This window comes from Buceros rhinoceros, unplaced genomic scaffold (assembly GCF_000710305.1).
Source record: "Buceros rhinoceros silvestris isolate BGI_N320 unplaced genomic scaffold, ASM71030v1 scaffold45835, whole genome shotgun sequence".
NCBI lineage: Eukaryota > Metazoa > Chordata > Aves > Bucerotiformes > Bucerotidae > Buceros > Buceros rhinoceros.
In genome coordinates, this window is record NW_010413097.1 from 12,804 (window position 1) to 27,822 (window position 15,019).

At 37.8% G+C, this 15,019-nt stretch overlaps 1 protein-coding gene across 1 annotated transcript; it reads left to right on the forward strand.

Moving 5' to 3' along the window:
- Positions 1-732: 732 nt before the first annotated feature.
- BTLA (B and T lymphocyte associated) lies at positions 733-14,570 on the forward strand. The gene is made up of 6 exons (XM_010136589.1): positions 733-814; positions 9,971-10,282; positions 11,351-11,386; positions 12,030-12,155; positions 13,078-13,124; positions 14,229-14,570. Exons 1-6 carry the CDS (start codon positions 733-735, stop codon positions 14,568-14,570), a joined length of 945 nt encoding a protein of 314 aa, XP_010134891.1.
- The last annotated feature ends 449 nt before the right edge of the window (positions 14,571-15,019 follow it).

The following is a 15,019-nucleotide window of genomic DNA, read 5'->3' on the forward strand; positions in this document are numbered from 1 at the left end:
ATTTTTTGGGAAAGTTGAGCTAAATGGTTCAGCGTTTTAGAAATATTTAGGGGAAAAGGGTGTCAAGAACATGCTGAAAAAGAACCCACAAAATCTAAACCCAGATTACTTGGCCTTATGTTATGAGAGTGTTAAGACTAAATGGTAGAAGCAATTGTCTCTTGCAGTGCAGATTATTGTAAATTAACCTAATGCAAATTAAGACTGTTCAGATATGTGTTTCTGACATCTACCAGCTTGTGAACAGTGAATTTATTCAGCTTCTTAATTTGTAATATTGAGTAATAATATAATACACAAAGACTGAACAAGTTTAAAATACTGTTGTGCGTTCCTTCCCTCTGCTGTATTGCCGTTTGTAAAATCAAAACCTCAACTGCAGGAGCATCTTTCAAAAAAAAAAAACCCCAAAACCTGCAGCTATGTTGCAGTGTAATGAGAGCTGGCGAAGGGTGAAAGACATTGTGCCTTGAACCATAGGAGTTCTGAGATGATGCAAAATGATCAAGCAGTTCATGTTTCAACCACACAAAAAAAAGTACAACTGTGTAACCCGACAGATTTTTGCACATATATTACTTCCCCGCCCCTTTCTGCACTGTCTTGGCAGAAGAACTATAAAAGGGAATCAGCTCAGACATACACCCAGGTAAACCCAACAGGATGCCAGAGGCCATCTGAACTGCACTTTTTAAACCTGTGGGAACCTCTTCTCTCCACCATGCTCAGAGAATGAAGACTTCTCCAGTCATGTTGACAAAAAGGATATTACTAGTAATAGTAATGCTTGCTCAGAGCAACTATCAAGTTTACGGTAAGATGTGATCTTATAATTTAACCTGTAGTTACTAAAGTAGTTATCTGTAGTTATTAAAAATTGCAAGGGGAAAACAGAAATCAAAGCTGCGCTTTGTGTACCTCAGATATAATGCATCTTACTATACTACCATATCAGAGACTTCTAATTTGATTAAAGATAATGATGATGACAATAACTGAGAAATACAGGCTAACCCAGAACTCTAGCACTTGGGGACAAATACATCCTGCTTTGTGGCCAAAGGATTTGCCTTCAAAGGGTTTGGCAGCATTCAAGCCTCTGCTTGAAATCCAGGAATCCTGCTAGCACTGAACTGGATCCAGCAAATTGTCCTTAGAAGATCATTAAGTATACCTTCAATTATTTAGCTTCACTCCATCTAATTTTCATCCCACTTTCTACTTTGAATGTCCACAGTTTTTAACTAGAGAGGTTCTCCTAGTTTGGGCTGACGTGAGAACTACACTGTGCCCAGTATATTCCTAGTATTTTTACTAGAAATTTTTTTTCTCAAGTTCTTCCCTGATAATACCATATAGGAGACATAAATTTCAGTATTGAAAGGAAGGCAGTCACACAGAAAGGATAATAGCTACAGTAATGCTTGTCTCAGCTGCTGTTGATACATAAGGCACTGCTAAAATTACAGAAACTAATTGGGTACGTGAAGCTTAGTTGACGCGCGTGACTAACTCTGCAAATCTATAGCATCTTTCAATGCTCCTTGTTTTAACGAATAAAATACATTATTAATACTAATAGGAAAGGTCAAACAAGCATTCAGAGCATCTGCCTGGCAAGGGAAATCCAAACATTTAGCTTGAAAGACATGAATTTCCAGGTAGTTAAATGCAGCTGTTTCTTAATCAGTATGTGAACTGAGCGCGGGGAGGCTACTGAACTTTTTTGCATTTGATTTTCAAATGAATAAACTAATATGCTTCTGAAGGGGTTGTATCTAGAGAAGATAACTTCCTTTGTACCCTAAATGGAAGTCTCTTCTTTTCTTATAAGAGTTAACTACTGTTTCTATTCACTTCATATAAGTCTGCCTGTGTTATTACTCCCTCACACAATCACCTCTCTGCACCATCCTGTATAGTTCATTAACACATGGATGAACCCTCCATACTCATTTGCCAGGTTCCTAGATACTGTTTTAAAATTAGAATGTAATTTCTTTTATGCTGTTTATAGCATGTATCTTGTTTACACAGAATTTATTTTACTAGGTTTTATGTTTTTATGTACCGAAGGTACCTGGAGTCCTCTGAGAACAATACTATTTCTTTCTATACACCTGTATTACTACAAATATTGGAATCATGTTTATAGGAGCATTACAGAAAGAAAAGTTTTGCAAATCAGTCTTTACAGAACCATGATGTAAACTTCTTTTTTTAAATGTATTCACATTCAGCCATAAGTTTTCCAAGCTTGTTTGGTTTTTATTTTGGTTTGAAGTAAGCTGAAAAGAAGCCAGCTCATTTAAGCTTTGTGTGTCGCAAACCTATCCAAAGTTCCCTTGCTCCTAACAGAAGCAAAAAGTTGACCATTCAGATTTCAAAGTCAATAATCATCAAATCTTTTCTAAATTCGGGCAGGAGTAGTAACCTTGTTTCTAATAAGTCACAGGCAGAAGGACTTTCTCCCCTTCTGACCCCAGTAATTTTAGTCCAGTTAGACCTTCTCTCCTTTGAAACACGAAAGAACAGGTTGTTCCCATCCAGTCTCGCAAAGAGTGGTTGTTGCTCTCTGGACATCATACACAAAGTAAATGAAGCATTTCATTGCAATGAAACTAAAATCTAGCAAACCTCCCCTCACTCTGATAAGCTCCAGCCAGTAACTAAGAACATGCACGCAGGCTCAGTAACGATGGGCATGGCTCTCAGCTCAAATAACACCTTGCTCTTTAATCTTCTTGCGGGATAGCCTGTAGATGCTAACATTCAGCTGAACAGAAACGTTCCATCTTCAAGTTTCAGTCGTGAAAATATTAAAGCATATTTTCTGCACTTATACAGCTTTCATCAAGGAATAGTTAAAAAATGATGCAACTTTTTTTTTTTAAAGGGAGGAGAGGGAACAAGTAAAGATAAATCCTTCTGAAAACAAGTGCCTCAGAAATTTAAATTATTAAGTCAGCAACACACTGAAGATCTAAATGAAAATGCACTTTTAGACAACACAAATCTTACCAAGGAATGTAAGTTTGAAAATTATATATAAGCTGTTAGAGATTCTTTTTCTCCCCTGAAAACTGCACATTCAGATATTAATAATGACCACCCATATATGTGACATTGTAAACTTAAAACTCAGTCTAAGACCTTGTAACTGATTTCAGATCTCAGCTGATAACAGTGTTAAAGAAAGGGTAATTAAATTTGTCTCAGAAAACACTTGCAAGTATAGAATATAATTGGCAGTCAGTGTCTCTATCATTGACTTCTTATAAGCCACAGGAAACAGTAGATAGAAAAAACTTAAGATACTGTCATGGTTAAGATAGATACTGTCATACCCAGCTGCTGGTGATTTAACACTGTGCAACAAGGAGCTCACACCTTCCCACACCCCACCTCCTGTGCTGGGATGGAGAGGAGAATCAGTGGGGGTGGGGAAAAGTAATAATTGTGGGTTGAGATAAGAACAGTTTAATAATCAAAATAAAATTAGTAATATTAATAATGAAAAGGGAGACAGCAAAAAGAGGGAAATAAAAAACAAGAAAGACAAGTGATGCACAACTCTATTGCTCAGCTAGTCTCCCAGCAGCAATTCTGCCCCCCCCAACCTAGCCAACTCCCCCAGTTTATATACTGGGCACATTGTCATATGGTATGTAATACTCATTTGGTCAGCTGGGATCAGCTGTGCTGACTGTGTCTCCTCTGAACTACTTGTGCCCCCCCAGCCTTCTCACTGGCAGAGCACAAGAAGCTGAAAATTCCTTGACTTAGGATAGGCACTACTTAGCAACAACTACAAACATCAGTGCATTATCAACATTTTTCTCATGCTGAATCCAAAACACAGCACTGTACCATATACTAGGAAGAAAATTAACTCTGTCTCAGCTGAAACCGGGACAGATAGATACACTGTCACAGGAAAAGTACACCAAACCATGTTTGTGCTTATTCATTAACTGAAGTTTATTTCACAACTGTCTTTTTAATGGCAACCAACAACAGAGAAGGTTCTCTCTCATTACCACTTGTGTTGACTTTTTTCCTCCTGTTAAAAAAAAAGAAAAAGTATTCCTTGTTCTCCAAGATATTATGGTTTATATTTTTATTTAATCCCAAATCTTCACTGACACCTATTCCTGCCAAGTGGTTTTTATGGGAAATTTGTAAAAGATATTTTAAAAGTTTGCCTTAAGTATCTTATTCTATATTTAAAAAGGTCCAAAATCTTTCTGGTTTTACAATTGTTTTCTCCACTGCTTTTCATCTACTTGAAGCTTCTTGCCAACTGAGGTGTGATTTGTGAGAGAGGAAAGGTTAATTAGAGATTTCAGGGCATGTTCGTTATGAATTCCCACACTTAATTACTAGCTAGATTATAGGAAAAAGTTTTTTCTAGCCCAGATTTTTAGTTATTGAAGTTCCAAATAAATCAAACTACCAATTTCCCAAAGCCTGAGAAAAATGTTTAAGTCTTATTCACTAATCTCTTCTGATTATATTGTTCCAGAAGGTCCCCGCACTGATGACTAATAACATTTACCAAGGACTAGGTTTCTTCTCAGCAAAAAATTGAACAATTAAAGCCCAAGTCTTCCAGCCATCAGTCCTTAACAAGTCACAGAAACATACAAGAGCAATTGAGATTATTTTTCATGCCCTAAGCATTGTGTCCTAACAAATTAAAAAGATAATTGAAGGCAGCCTAAAGTCCAACTGCTTTAAAACTCTGAAAGGAAGGCCCTTTTGCAGGATCTGAAGACAGTCTACATTTTCATATACATGCTGAAAGGCAAGCAGTAGCTTGTGTAGCTCTTGGTTACAAAGTTCAAAAGATTGCTCTATTTGACTGATAAGAAAAAAAATTTACAATCACTGCATGAAATAGTGATGTTTACATAGCACCTACAGGCTGCTTCCAACAGATCCGCAAATGACAACTGAGAAAATGAAACCAATTCTCAGTAAGTTGAATTTTTTCTACCATGTTTACAGCTACAGGGGAAGAAAGAAAAAAAAAGGTACTATAAACTAGAGGAAGTGAAAGACCAAGTAAAACCCAGTAGCCTCAGCTCTGACATTTTAAGGGCAAAGAGGAACAGGATTTCTACACTCAGGTTAATTAACAGTAGGCTGCCAAACCCTTTCACTTGCATCAGCGACCAGAAATGAAGGTGTGTGTGCCTACAGGTGTGTGTAGGCCTGTGTCATGCAAACTTCTATCTGAAAGCTGCTCTGAGGGTCAGCGGGAAAAGAGGGTTCTACTGCTCAGAAACTGTGGGCAGGCAGCGACACTATTGGGCTGGGGAGCAAGTGCAGTACAAGATCTCCCATGTGCAGTTCCCAAAGGTCAATGGCATATTCCATAGGTAACCTTTTGGAGAAAGTAGGAGTGTTGGACTCAGGCTCACTTGATGTCGGGGAATTTTGCTCTGGAAATATTATTTAACCAGACCTGATTATAATGGAATTATAGTAAATGAATGATCACCAGCAGAAGATGAAGGAGCAAAACCATGGCTCATGTTGATATAGGCACTTGGGAAAAAAGGAGAAACTCTCTTCAAGCTCACATGACTGAGAGGGGCACTAGCACATTTTATTTGAACTCTCCTAAAAATGTACTGTACAAGCAAAAGTAATTCAAGTAATACCAGTGCCAGTGGAAGTTGTTTTAAAAAACAAATTATAACCAAGTAAATCCTTTGTTAGCAGTGGAGTAGCACCTTAAGACTTAATTGGTAGTAGTGCAGGACCTTGTACGGAGGGAATTTTCTTGTTGTGATATTGGTGCAAGCATACAAAAATTGAACTGCTTACACCTTTCACCTGCAGAGTAAGAGCTGCACAAAATGCTACTCTAGAAGTATATCCAGACCTCAGTAAGTAAGGCTTCTGCTCAGGAAACGTCAATATTCCCACCCAGGATGTGGCTGGAAGTTAATTTAAAACTTTCTGTGCACCTAGTATCACCCCTGTTCCCTTTCTCTGGGAGGTTCTGCCACTGTTACACTAGGTTACACCGACCAGCACAAGACGATAGTTTCTTTAGAGCAATATTTAACATTGATCAGACCTTTTCCTTTCCAACTACCTACGTAACAAATGCTCATCTGAATTCATGAGGATTAGTAACCCTGTCTAAAGGGAATACTGTTGGATATACAAAATTTGCTTAATGCTGATCAGGTGAATCTTCTGAAAGTGACAGAAAGCAGTGATGTACACTTTGTTGTAAAAACACCAGATGATTCAAAATCAAGGAAAACATGACACCCTGCATTGGAAAAAGACAAGAATGAAAGAGATACAACAATTCCTGCTCCTCTCCCTGGTTAATAATGTTACAGAATGAGAGAATATCACCGAAATCTGTTTTAAAACTGAGAAAAAATGGGCTATTTGGATGTTCTAGAAAAGTCTGAGGTTTTGGTTTGAGGGTTTGTTTGTTTTGTTTTCTTCTGTTTTTTTCCAAAAGAGAATTTTGAAAAAGGTAAAACTATATGATAAAATAATTAGATGAAGTACATCAGAAAATATCTGTTCTGCAGAGAACAGCACATCCTTCTGGAAATACCTGTTACGTAGGACTATATCAGAAAGAAGGCAGCTGTAAGGTCACAATCTGAGCTTTACAGCTACTTCCTGAAGTGTTATCTTCCATGGCAACCATTGCTTAAATAATTGAAGCCTCTACTTTCTAATCTTTTAGTTTCCATTTTTAGACTATCAATAACACGTGTTGCTACAGTGGTATGACCAAAGTAGATACAATCTACTTGCCTGAAACCAAATCATACTTTCTTTAAATCAGAGATGGAAGAGTCTAAGTGAAAGATAAGTGATCCTGCTTCATAGCTATAAGATGTCTTTCAGAATGATCCTGTTCAGGGGAGCAGAAAAGGGACTAGATGACTGGACAAGTCATGCTGGCCTCCACCTAAATGCTACCTCATTAACATGGCCAGGCTCTATACATTAGAGCTGTTGCTATTGCAAAATATTTGCCATGTCATATAAATTCCAATAAAAATATGTATTATGTATATTTAATATATTAAATATGACATTTAATTATTTTTCATGTGAAATATAATACAACATGTTAAATTTTATATTAAATGTATTAAATATATTGCTATTGCTACAGTATCCAGATGAATGGTCTCTGGGTGAATATCTCTTCCTGTGCACCACAGATTTATTTATAATCTGGAGCAACTACTGAAGTAACGTTGAGGCAGAAAGTGGATCATGAACATATCTTGTGTATCAGTGGAGACCATAACAGAAATGCCATACTGCCTCAGACCAGTGCTCTGTCTTTGGCATCAGCAGGCAGAAAGGCTGTTCAGGGAGACAACTTTCTGTGGTCCATTCTCCTTCTGTACCCGCCAGCAACGAGACAGTTGCATTGGGTACATCAGCATGTACACCCTTCCCTTGTTATTTCATTCTTCTTTCATATCTTTACATTATTTTATTACATCCTTTCCACTCATTGCTTTTCTTTAAGTGAAACAACACCAAGAATTTCAAGTTTCCCCTAATGACTTTCTTATAATGGTCATGGTATTTGCTGGCTTCTTTCCCCCTTGAAGAAACTCCAAGCATTGCCCCCCTTCTTTCTTGAAGAGCAGTGCAAAAGACTGGACAAGACTAGATATGCTTGCCAGTCCTTAGCAGAACACAAAGGGTATCATATGTCCCCTGTATATCTTTTTGAACTGAGCCTGCCTTTTTGCAAATAATTTCTCTAATTTATCTGGTAAATTTAATTTACTGCTGGTAGTCTATTGATAGTTTTCTCTCTCCATTAACTACTGGACTAATATTTTCTTAGTTTTGCAATGAATATACTTACACTTGATGTGTTCTCCTAAATGTGTTTCATTCTCTGCCATGACTTTTCCAATGTTATTTAGTTCTTTTATGCCCCTCCTTAATAAACTGACCTTCTTCGTGATTTTGGAGGCTTCCTTATTTTTTCATTTAAAAGCTTGCTCTTGATTTAGCCAAGAATGTCTTCTACTGCAGTGCTGTAGTGTAGATGCTTAGTACTTATACTCTCATCACTTACTGGATGGACCACCAGCTCTGTTGTGTCCTTCTCCTTTTTATTTACATCTGATGAGTTGTCGTCTTCCAGGCCCTCACACTTACTAAAGCTTTCTTTGACAAACTCAGCTATTTCTATTCTGCTGCTCTCCTTCTTTCTCTTCTTAGGCAGTTTGAATAAATTAATGCATCTGGTTACCCTTGGTTTTTATTTGGAGTTTTTTCATTAGTAAAAACACATTGTTTGTACCCAGAGTTATTGTCTTCCTTGTTCATTTTTTTATGTCAATCCAAATTATCTGAGTTTCCTCCACTTGCTCCTTCCACAAGGACCAATTTTAAAGTCCTAGTTCAAGCTGCTTACCTGTGTGCTTTTGCCAGTCTGCTCACTCCGATTCAAACCTCATTTAAAGCCATCCTCACTAAGGGAAGGTTGGATTTCAGGTTTGGTCCCCTCAAAGCAGAAACTTCCCAGGATGCCAAGTCCTGGGAGCAGATAAGTGTCTCTATTGCACATGGCAGAAAATGTATCAGAGACCACAATTTCTTGCAGTGGCTGCAAATGACAACCCTACACTGAATAACCTTTTCTTCATTATCAACCAAGATTAGGCACATCTGACAGGCCAAAATGAGAACAATATTAAAGATTTAGGACTGGAGGCAGAGGAGTGCCACCTCATTTTTAGACATCTGTTCCCAAAGTCACCTTAAAGAGAGTAAACCAAAAAACTAACAGCAGCAAAGCATTAGCTTTGCTATAACAAAGACTGTGAACAAACTTATGCTCAAAACTCAGTATTACTGAATGCTCTACAAATTTTTTGTGTTGTGGAGTAGTCTGAGATTTGCAGAGAAAAGGCTTACAAACTAGAGGTCATAAATTAAAACTGTTAATCCGGCTATCCCAAGCTCTTGAATATTCTACCCAGGTATTCACAAGGAATGCTCTATCATGTGCATAAGAAACCCTGGCTGATGGTGGAGGTGAGGCCTTTGGTGTCACAGTTACGTGCTCTGGCTGCCTGGATGCCCAAAGGCTTTGTCCCTTGAGACAGTACTGGCTGCTGGCAGACAGGCTGCTCTGCTCCACACACTGCTCTTTCCTCCCCTCACACATTTCTCCTCCCTACAAAACTTGCCTTCAACATTATTTACCATTTTTTCGATTTCCCTCTATCAACCAGAAGATGCAGATATATGTAAGATTTCTTTCTCTGGACTTGTGAGCAATCAGTCTCTTCAGTGCACAAGCATTGTACTGTAAGATGGAGTAGGGAAAAGGGAGCACATGGGTATTGCATAGTTTTTGTTACTTTCACTTAACCAGAGAAATAAAGCACCACGGGAAACATGGATCTTTAATAGAAGGTTATGCCACAGTTTGAACACTGAGTTTAACAAAACATAACAAAAATTTAAAAATAGAGATAAGGTATATTTACATTAAATACAAATCTTTTAAACACTACAGTTATAAAAAAACTCTACCAAAGAAAAGCCCTTACGTCTCAAGCAAACAAGAATTGTGAAGTAAACTATAATCTGAAGTAAACCTAAAAGCAGCAGAAAAGGTCTGTGAGGCAGGAAATCTTGTTTTGTATTTTTTACTTTTTTTGTTTTCTAAACTACTAAATTTCTAATGGCTGAGATATAGAAAAAAAGGGAAAAAATCATGTAAGAGGGAGAAAGTATGTTTTAACAATCCTCCTAAAAAATGAAAGAACCAATATTCTTGCTGTTACTTGCTGTCACTGTCCCATATAGAGTTCAGATCTGCTGTGGCAGAAAAGGCAAGTCTTGAGTAATGAGAGAGAAAAGCAACTGTGATTAGTGTTATGGGGAGTATTTAGTAGACCTCCACTAGCATGATTTTATTTCTGTTTTACTTTTCCAGGATTTGATGCCACTGATTGTCCAGTTGAAATTCGAGTTTTAAGACACTCCGAGTACAAAATTAATGTTGGGAACTCTTTGGATATAGACTGTCCAGTTCATTACTGCAAGGAAAAGCCAGTCATGCAGTGGTGCAAGATAGATGTGAATGCTATCTGTGTGGAGCTGAAGGAGAGCAAAGTAGAATGGAACTCCAAAGTGTTTACTCTGAAGTTTTTCTCAGTTCATCAGAATGATAGTGGAATTTATCGTTGTCGAGCAATAGGGGAAAACTTTTCCAGTGAGAGCCATGGAATAAACATTATTGTTGAAGGTGAGGCCCATATATTATGAAAGAGCCCTTTTATATGAAAGGATGCCACATACATACAAAAAAGTTCATGCATCCTGGATGATGGCTTCTCCCAACACGTTTGACTGGCAGCATAGTTGTGCTGTACTTATCACCCTCTTCATCCGTCTATCCTGCCTCTTGGTGGGATAGAAACAAAAGGAAAGAAAAAAAATAATAGGAGGATCTAGAAGAGAAAAGCAAAGATGCCAACACCAAACAGATAGTATTGGACTACTTGATAATCAAAAATATATCAGTTGGAACAAAAAAAGATGGTGGGGGACGACACAACCTGTTTATACATCACATTGACTAGGCAGGATGCAAATGGTCAGGTAGTAGCACTCAATGAGACCACATCACAGTAAATACAACAAAGCAATTCAAGTGTTTTGTTGAGAATGATCTCTCTTACAACAAAGAAAGTAAAATTTTTGTACCCCAGGAAGTTCAAGAACAGGAATGATTGCAATAGCTTTAAATGAACTTAAGGGCAAGTGAGACCTTCACATTATTTTAGGCAGTTGGGATGCCAAGTCTAGATTATGACAAGCCATGTTTGCCCTCCTCATTGCTCTGTAACTAGAAAGTGATCTGTGTGGCCGTAGTGTCCTACTGACCCCAGGCAGATGAGTTGTAATATTGGTCTGTTGCCAGTTCCTCTCCTGGGAAGTTAATAAACTTTAAAACCTTGTTTATTGCCACACAAAAAACTGCAACAGAGGGAGCAATATCGAAATTTATGGCTGGAATGTGCTAGACACAGTATATGCCCAGCTCATGGTGCAAGTTTCCTTTGAAATATGTTCTGCTGATGTATTTATTTGAATGCCAGAGGTCCGAAAGATAGAATTACTCTCTTGACAGTGGGAGACCAACAATCCTTCCCCCTCCCTCTGAAACATACTACCCTTTGCTTGCTGCATTGTGTTCCTTCTTCCATCAGCAGATTGAAAGGTAGTCTTCAGTATGTGGTACAGAGAACATAACTGCAGTGCAAAATGTCAGGTTGCTCTTTCATTTCCCTGTATTGCTTTTCTCTTTCAGAAAAGTCTTCAGACAATATCACAATTTCAAAAGAAAGTAAGTTCTGGTTCTTATTTCCTCTTTAAGAGAAAGGAACTAATCTGTATTGCTCTGAATTTCTGGTTAGAGTGTTTTGTGCAGTCAAGGTATATTTAATCTCATTGCTAAACTACAATTGCTTTCTTCCTGCATGAACAAAATATAGTTTCTCAAGGATCACAGTTTTCAAGGCTAAGACTGTCCAGTGTTTAGTGTAAAAGGGACAAAGCCCATCAAATTACCTCCTGGTGGTATACTCTACACTTCTGACATGCTATTTAATATGCCAGTGAATATGGCTTATACTTACAAAGTGTTAGGAATCATGCTATACCACCACTTTAACATAGCCTGAAGTATGCTTTTTACTCACAGTGGATTATTGTTCACAATTACAATTGCAGTTCAGAGCAATTAATTCCGTCCCCTTCTTTGCTTCTGCCAGCTTTCTGCCATGAATCATTCATTTATTACAATTTCCTGTGCAATTTTCCTTCCAGTATCTTCGTACTTCGTAGAATGCCCATGGAGATAAAGTTATCTTATGACATGCTGTACCAAGTTACAGAATGTTTAAGTACATTAAGAAGCCAGTTGCATCAGAAAGACATAATACTGAAAAAAAAAAGCCATTTCTCTATGCTGATACATGCTATTTTAGATACCACTAGCATCTCAGAAGAGTCCCAAGAATCTGGTACCTACAAGATATCGCACATTATTTATGCTTCCGTGGGGCTATGTTGTCCATTCATCATCATATGCGTATGTTGGTGGAGGTACTGTGGTGAGTAGTTTTACCATCTGACCTTTGCCTAGTATGTATTTGATTCCACTCCTTTCCACAGTTTTACAGAAGCTGCATTCAAAGCTCTATGAAAATCCCCTAACATGGGATGAGATGTCCTTGTTGAGCGTGCCAGTTAGGATGCTGAATCTTTAAGAATTCAGTTTGCCCTATATATTGTTCCCTGGCAGAGGCATGGAAGTGAAGTAAGAACAAATAAACATCTCAGACTTTATGATAGTTGGAAATTTTTCTCATGTTTTACAAATAATCCAGTTAGAAATAAATAGCAGTTTTAGCCATGGAAATGAAATCAAGGTCTATCCAATTACATTTTATATTTCTTGTTCCCTCCCTAAATTATCGAATAATTACAGTATTAATCTCTCCTGCTTTACAGGAACTCTTACACAGCTGCCATGTCCTAAATCAAGAATGGAACTTGGAGTCCCCCATATCTTTATTTAAGTGATATTCATTTGCTTATTATAATTCCATGGGGGTTTTTGGTTTTTGTTTTTGTTTTTTATTTTATTTTAGGAAAATTAAATAATTTCATTTTCCAATAAATTGTGACTTGTTTGCTCATAGGATGACTTTAGGTCATCTCTTTTCTGCACCACCTTCTCCCCACCCAGTTCACTGAATGCAGAAAAAACTGGCCACAACTACAATAGGAATTTTTCTGCTCCTACTCAGAGAAGATCTGTGAAACACAGAAACTCATTCTATAAATGTATCGTTCTGTGTTGGTTAGGTTTTGTCAGAATAGCTATCCTCAAATCCAGTTTGGAAATAAATTTTTATTCTTTGAGGTCCACTCAACAAAGCAAGAGCTTCTTTAATAATTAATACTCCCTCCAGCAGAAAGGCACCTTCTTAATGCTGATTTATTAAAATATCTTTTTTTTCTTTTTCCCAGCAAAGCAAAAAAGAAATCCATTAACCCAACAGAGACAAGAGAGTGTGGTATGTTTAATTTTTTCCATCATCAAAACCTGACCATATCCCGCATAACCACATACCGAGAACAAATCTTTATGTGGTACAAAACATGGCATAGGATCAGAGACAGAAGGGGGCTCGTAGTACTTGGACAACATGGCTTGCCCAATGTGAGATATCACCGTGGCTGAACTGAGGGAAAGAACTAAAGGTCTTAGCCACAAAGGTACTTTAGGTATCTAAATTCCTGTTAAAATGTTTTAATTTGGGAGTACCCTTCCAATAAGAGTTGAGGCACCTGAAGCACCTATCTTGATCTGGTTCAGACTGTCTGTGTAAGTCAAAAAACGACCCACAGAGCGAGGAAAATGACTGAAAAGAAAGACATCTGTATGTGGCTAACATGAATTCACACAGCTCTTGCAATCTGTTCCAGAGAAATTATTTGGGCAGAAGGCAGAATGCAAAAGACGCTACTAGAGCTGACAGCTGTCAGTTACAGGGGTAGAATTAACATGGATCAAAGGGAACCAAACAAGTTGCAGAGCTCCCAAAGAGCAAGTTAAGGAACAACAATTAAAAGTAGTGTATTCTAAGAAAATTGGATATCAAAGAGGACTTCATTAGAAAGAGATTAGTTTAGAGAGGAATTTTGAAATTTTGGATAAGGAGAAGTATTTATTTGGAAAATAAGACAAAGAAGGTAAGAAGCAAGAGATCAGGAAATGGGAGAACAGGGGCAATGAGAAAAAGGTAGTCTGGGGTTTGGAGGTGAAAATAAGAAAGATTTCATGAATGGAGAAGGGAAAGCATTGAATGAATGGCACAGAAGAGCTCTCATAAAATGGTAACTAAGTTTCACCTTAAGCTGGCACCTTGCAAGAAAAGATGTGAGAGTTTGGGAAGGGGAACAGAGAAAGGCAGGAGATAATACAAGAATGATTTCTAACTTTATTTCAAAGATCTATATAAAAATCCAGTGACCAGATGAATCCAATACACCTGCACTCAAAAGCAGTTTTAAGTGGATAAAGCAAATTAAACAAATTCTTACATGCCCCTTATTTAGCAGGAACACAGGCAACAACCAGATATGCACAGAGCTATACCTTCTTCTTTTTTCTGCAGGTCAGAAGTCCAGCAGTTGCTTCATCCGACGCTGCTGGGACAACTCAAGCTTCAGAAGAAAGCTCCTCACTTTACTATTGCTCCATGGCTAGCCCACTGCAGACCTTGCAAGACAATGCAATTTATGACAATGATGTCCCTTCCTGGAAGGCTCACAGGAAGGCACCTAGTGCACCACATAATAATCCTGTTATTCCTTCCATCCCAGTTTTACTTGAAAGCCCAGATGACCTCACATATGCTGCACTAAATCATTCCATTTCTGCAGAAAGATGCCAGAGAAGGGAACTAACTGAAGAAAATGAATTTACAGAATATGTCTCCATTAATGTAAACAAATAATTATGGCAAGGACTTCTCCAGAAAACCATTTTACATAGTTTTAGTTATAGTTTCCCTCTAGGATGCTGTTCCTTACTTTTTCAGGAAAACATCTCTTTTGTTAAGAAGAACCTATGGATGCTCCCATATAACGCCAGAATTCAGCACAGCCCATGTCAATGGGTGGGTGTTTGCACTGTGTGTTAGTGTCTTAAACAGGGCAAGAAAAACAGTCAGCTTTCTTAATTTTTCCTTTTTTTTAGGATTCTGCTTCTAGGCTGACTTTGCTTTGGTTACAGTTTGAATATAGACAGGAGAAGGGGGAAGTTTTCCTAGGACAGAAATACGTAATACGTAAAATGAATCTGTGAAGAAGGTGATACTAAGTCAGGTTAATTTCTCCCAAGGAAATGTTAAGAATACTTACAAGAGAATTTTTCTCTAGGTTTCTAAGAACATCTTTCCAAGGA

Coding starts and splice junctions, on each gene's coding strand:
- BTLA (XM_010136589.1), top strand. CDS start 733: ATGAAGACTTCTCCAGTCATGTTGACAAAAAGGATATTACTAGTAATA. Junction 10,283..11,350: donor AATAAACATTATTGTTGAAG/GTGAGGCCCATA, acceptor TTTCTCTTTCAG/AAAAGTCTTCAGACAATATC. Junction 12,156..13,077: donor ATGTTGGTGGAGGTACTGTG/GTGAGTAGTTTT, acceptor TCTTTTTCCCAG/CAAAGCAAAAAAGAAATCCA.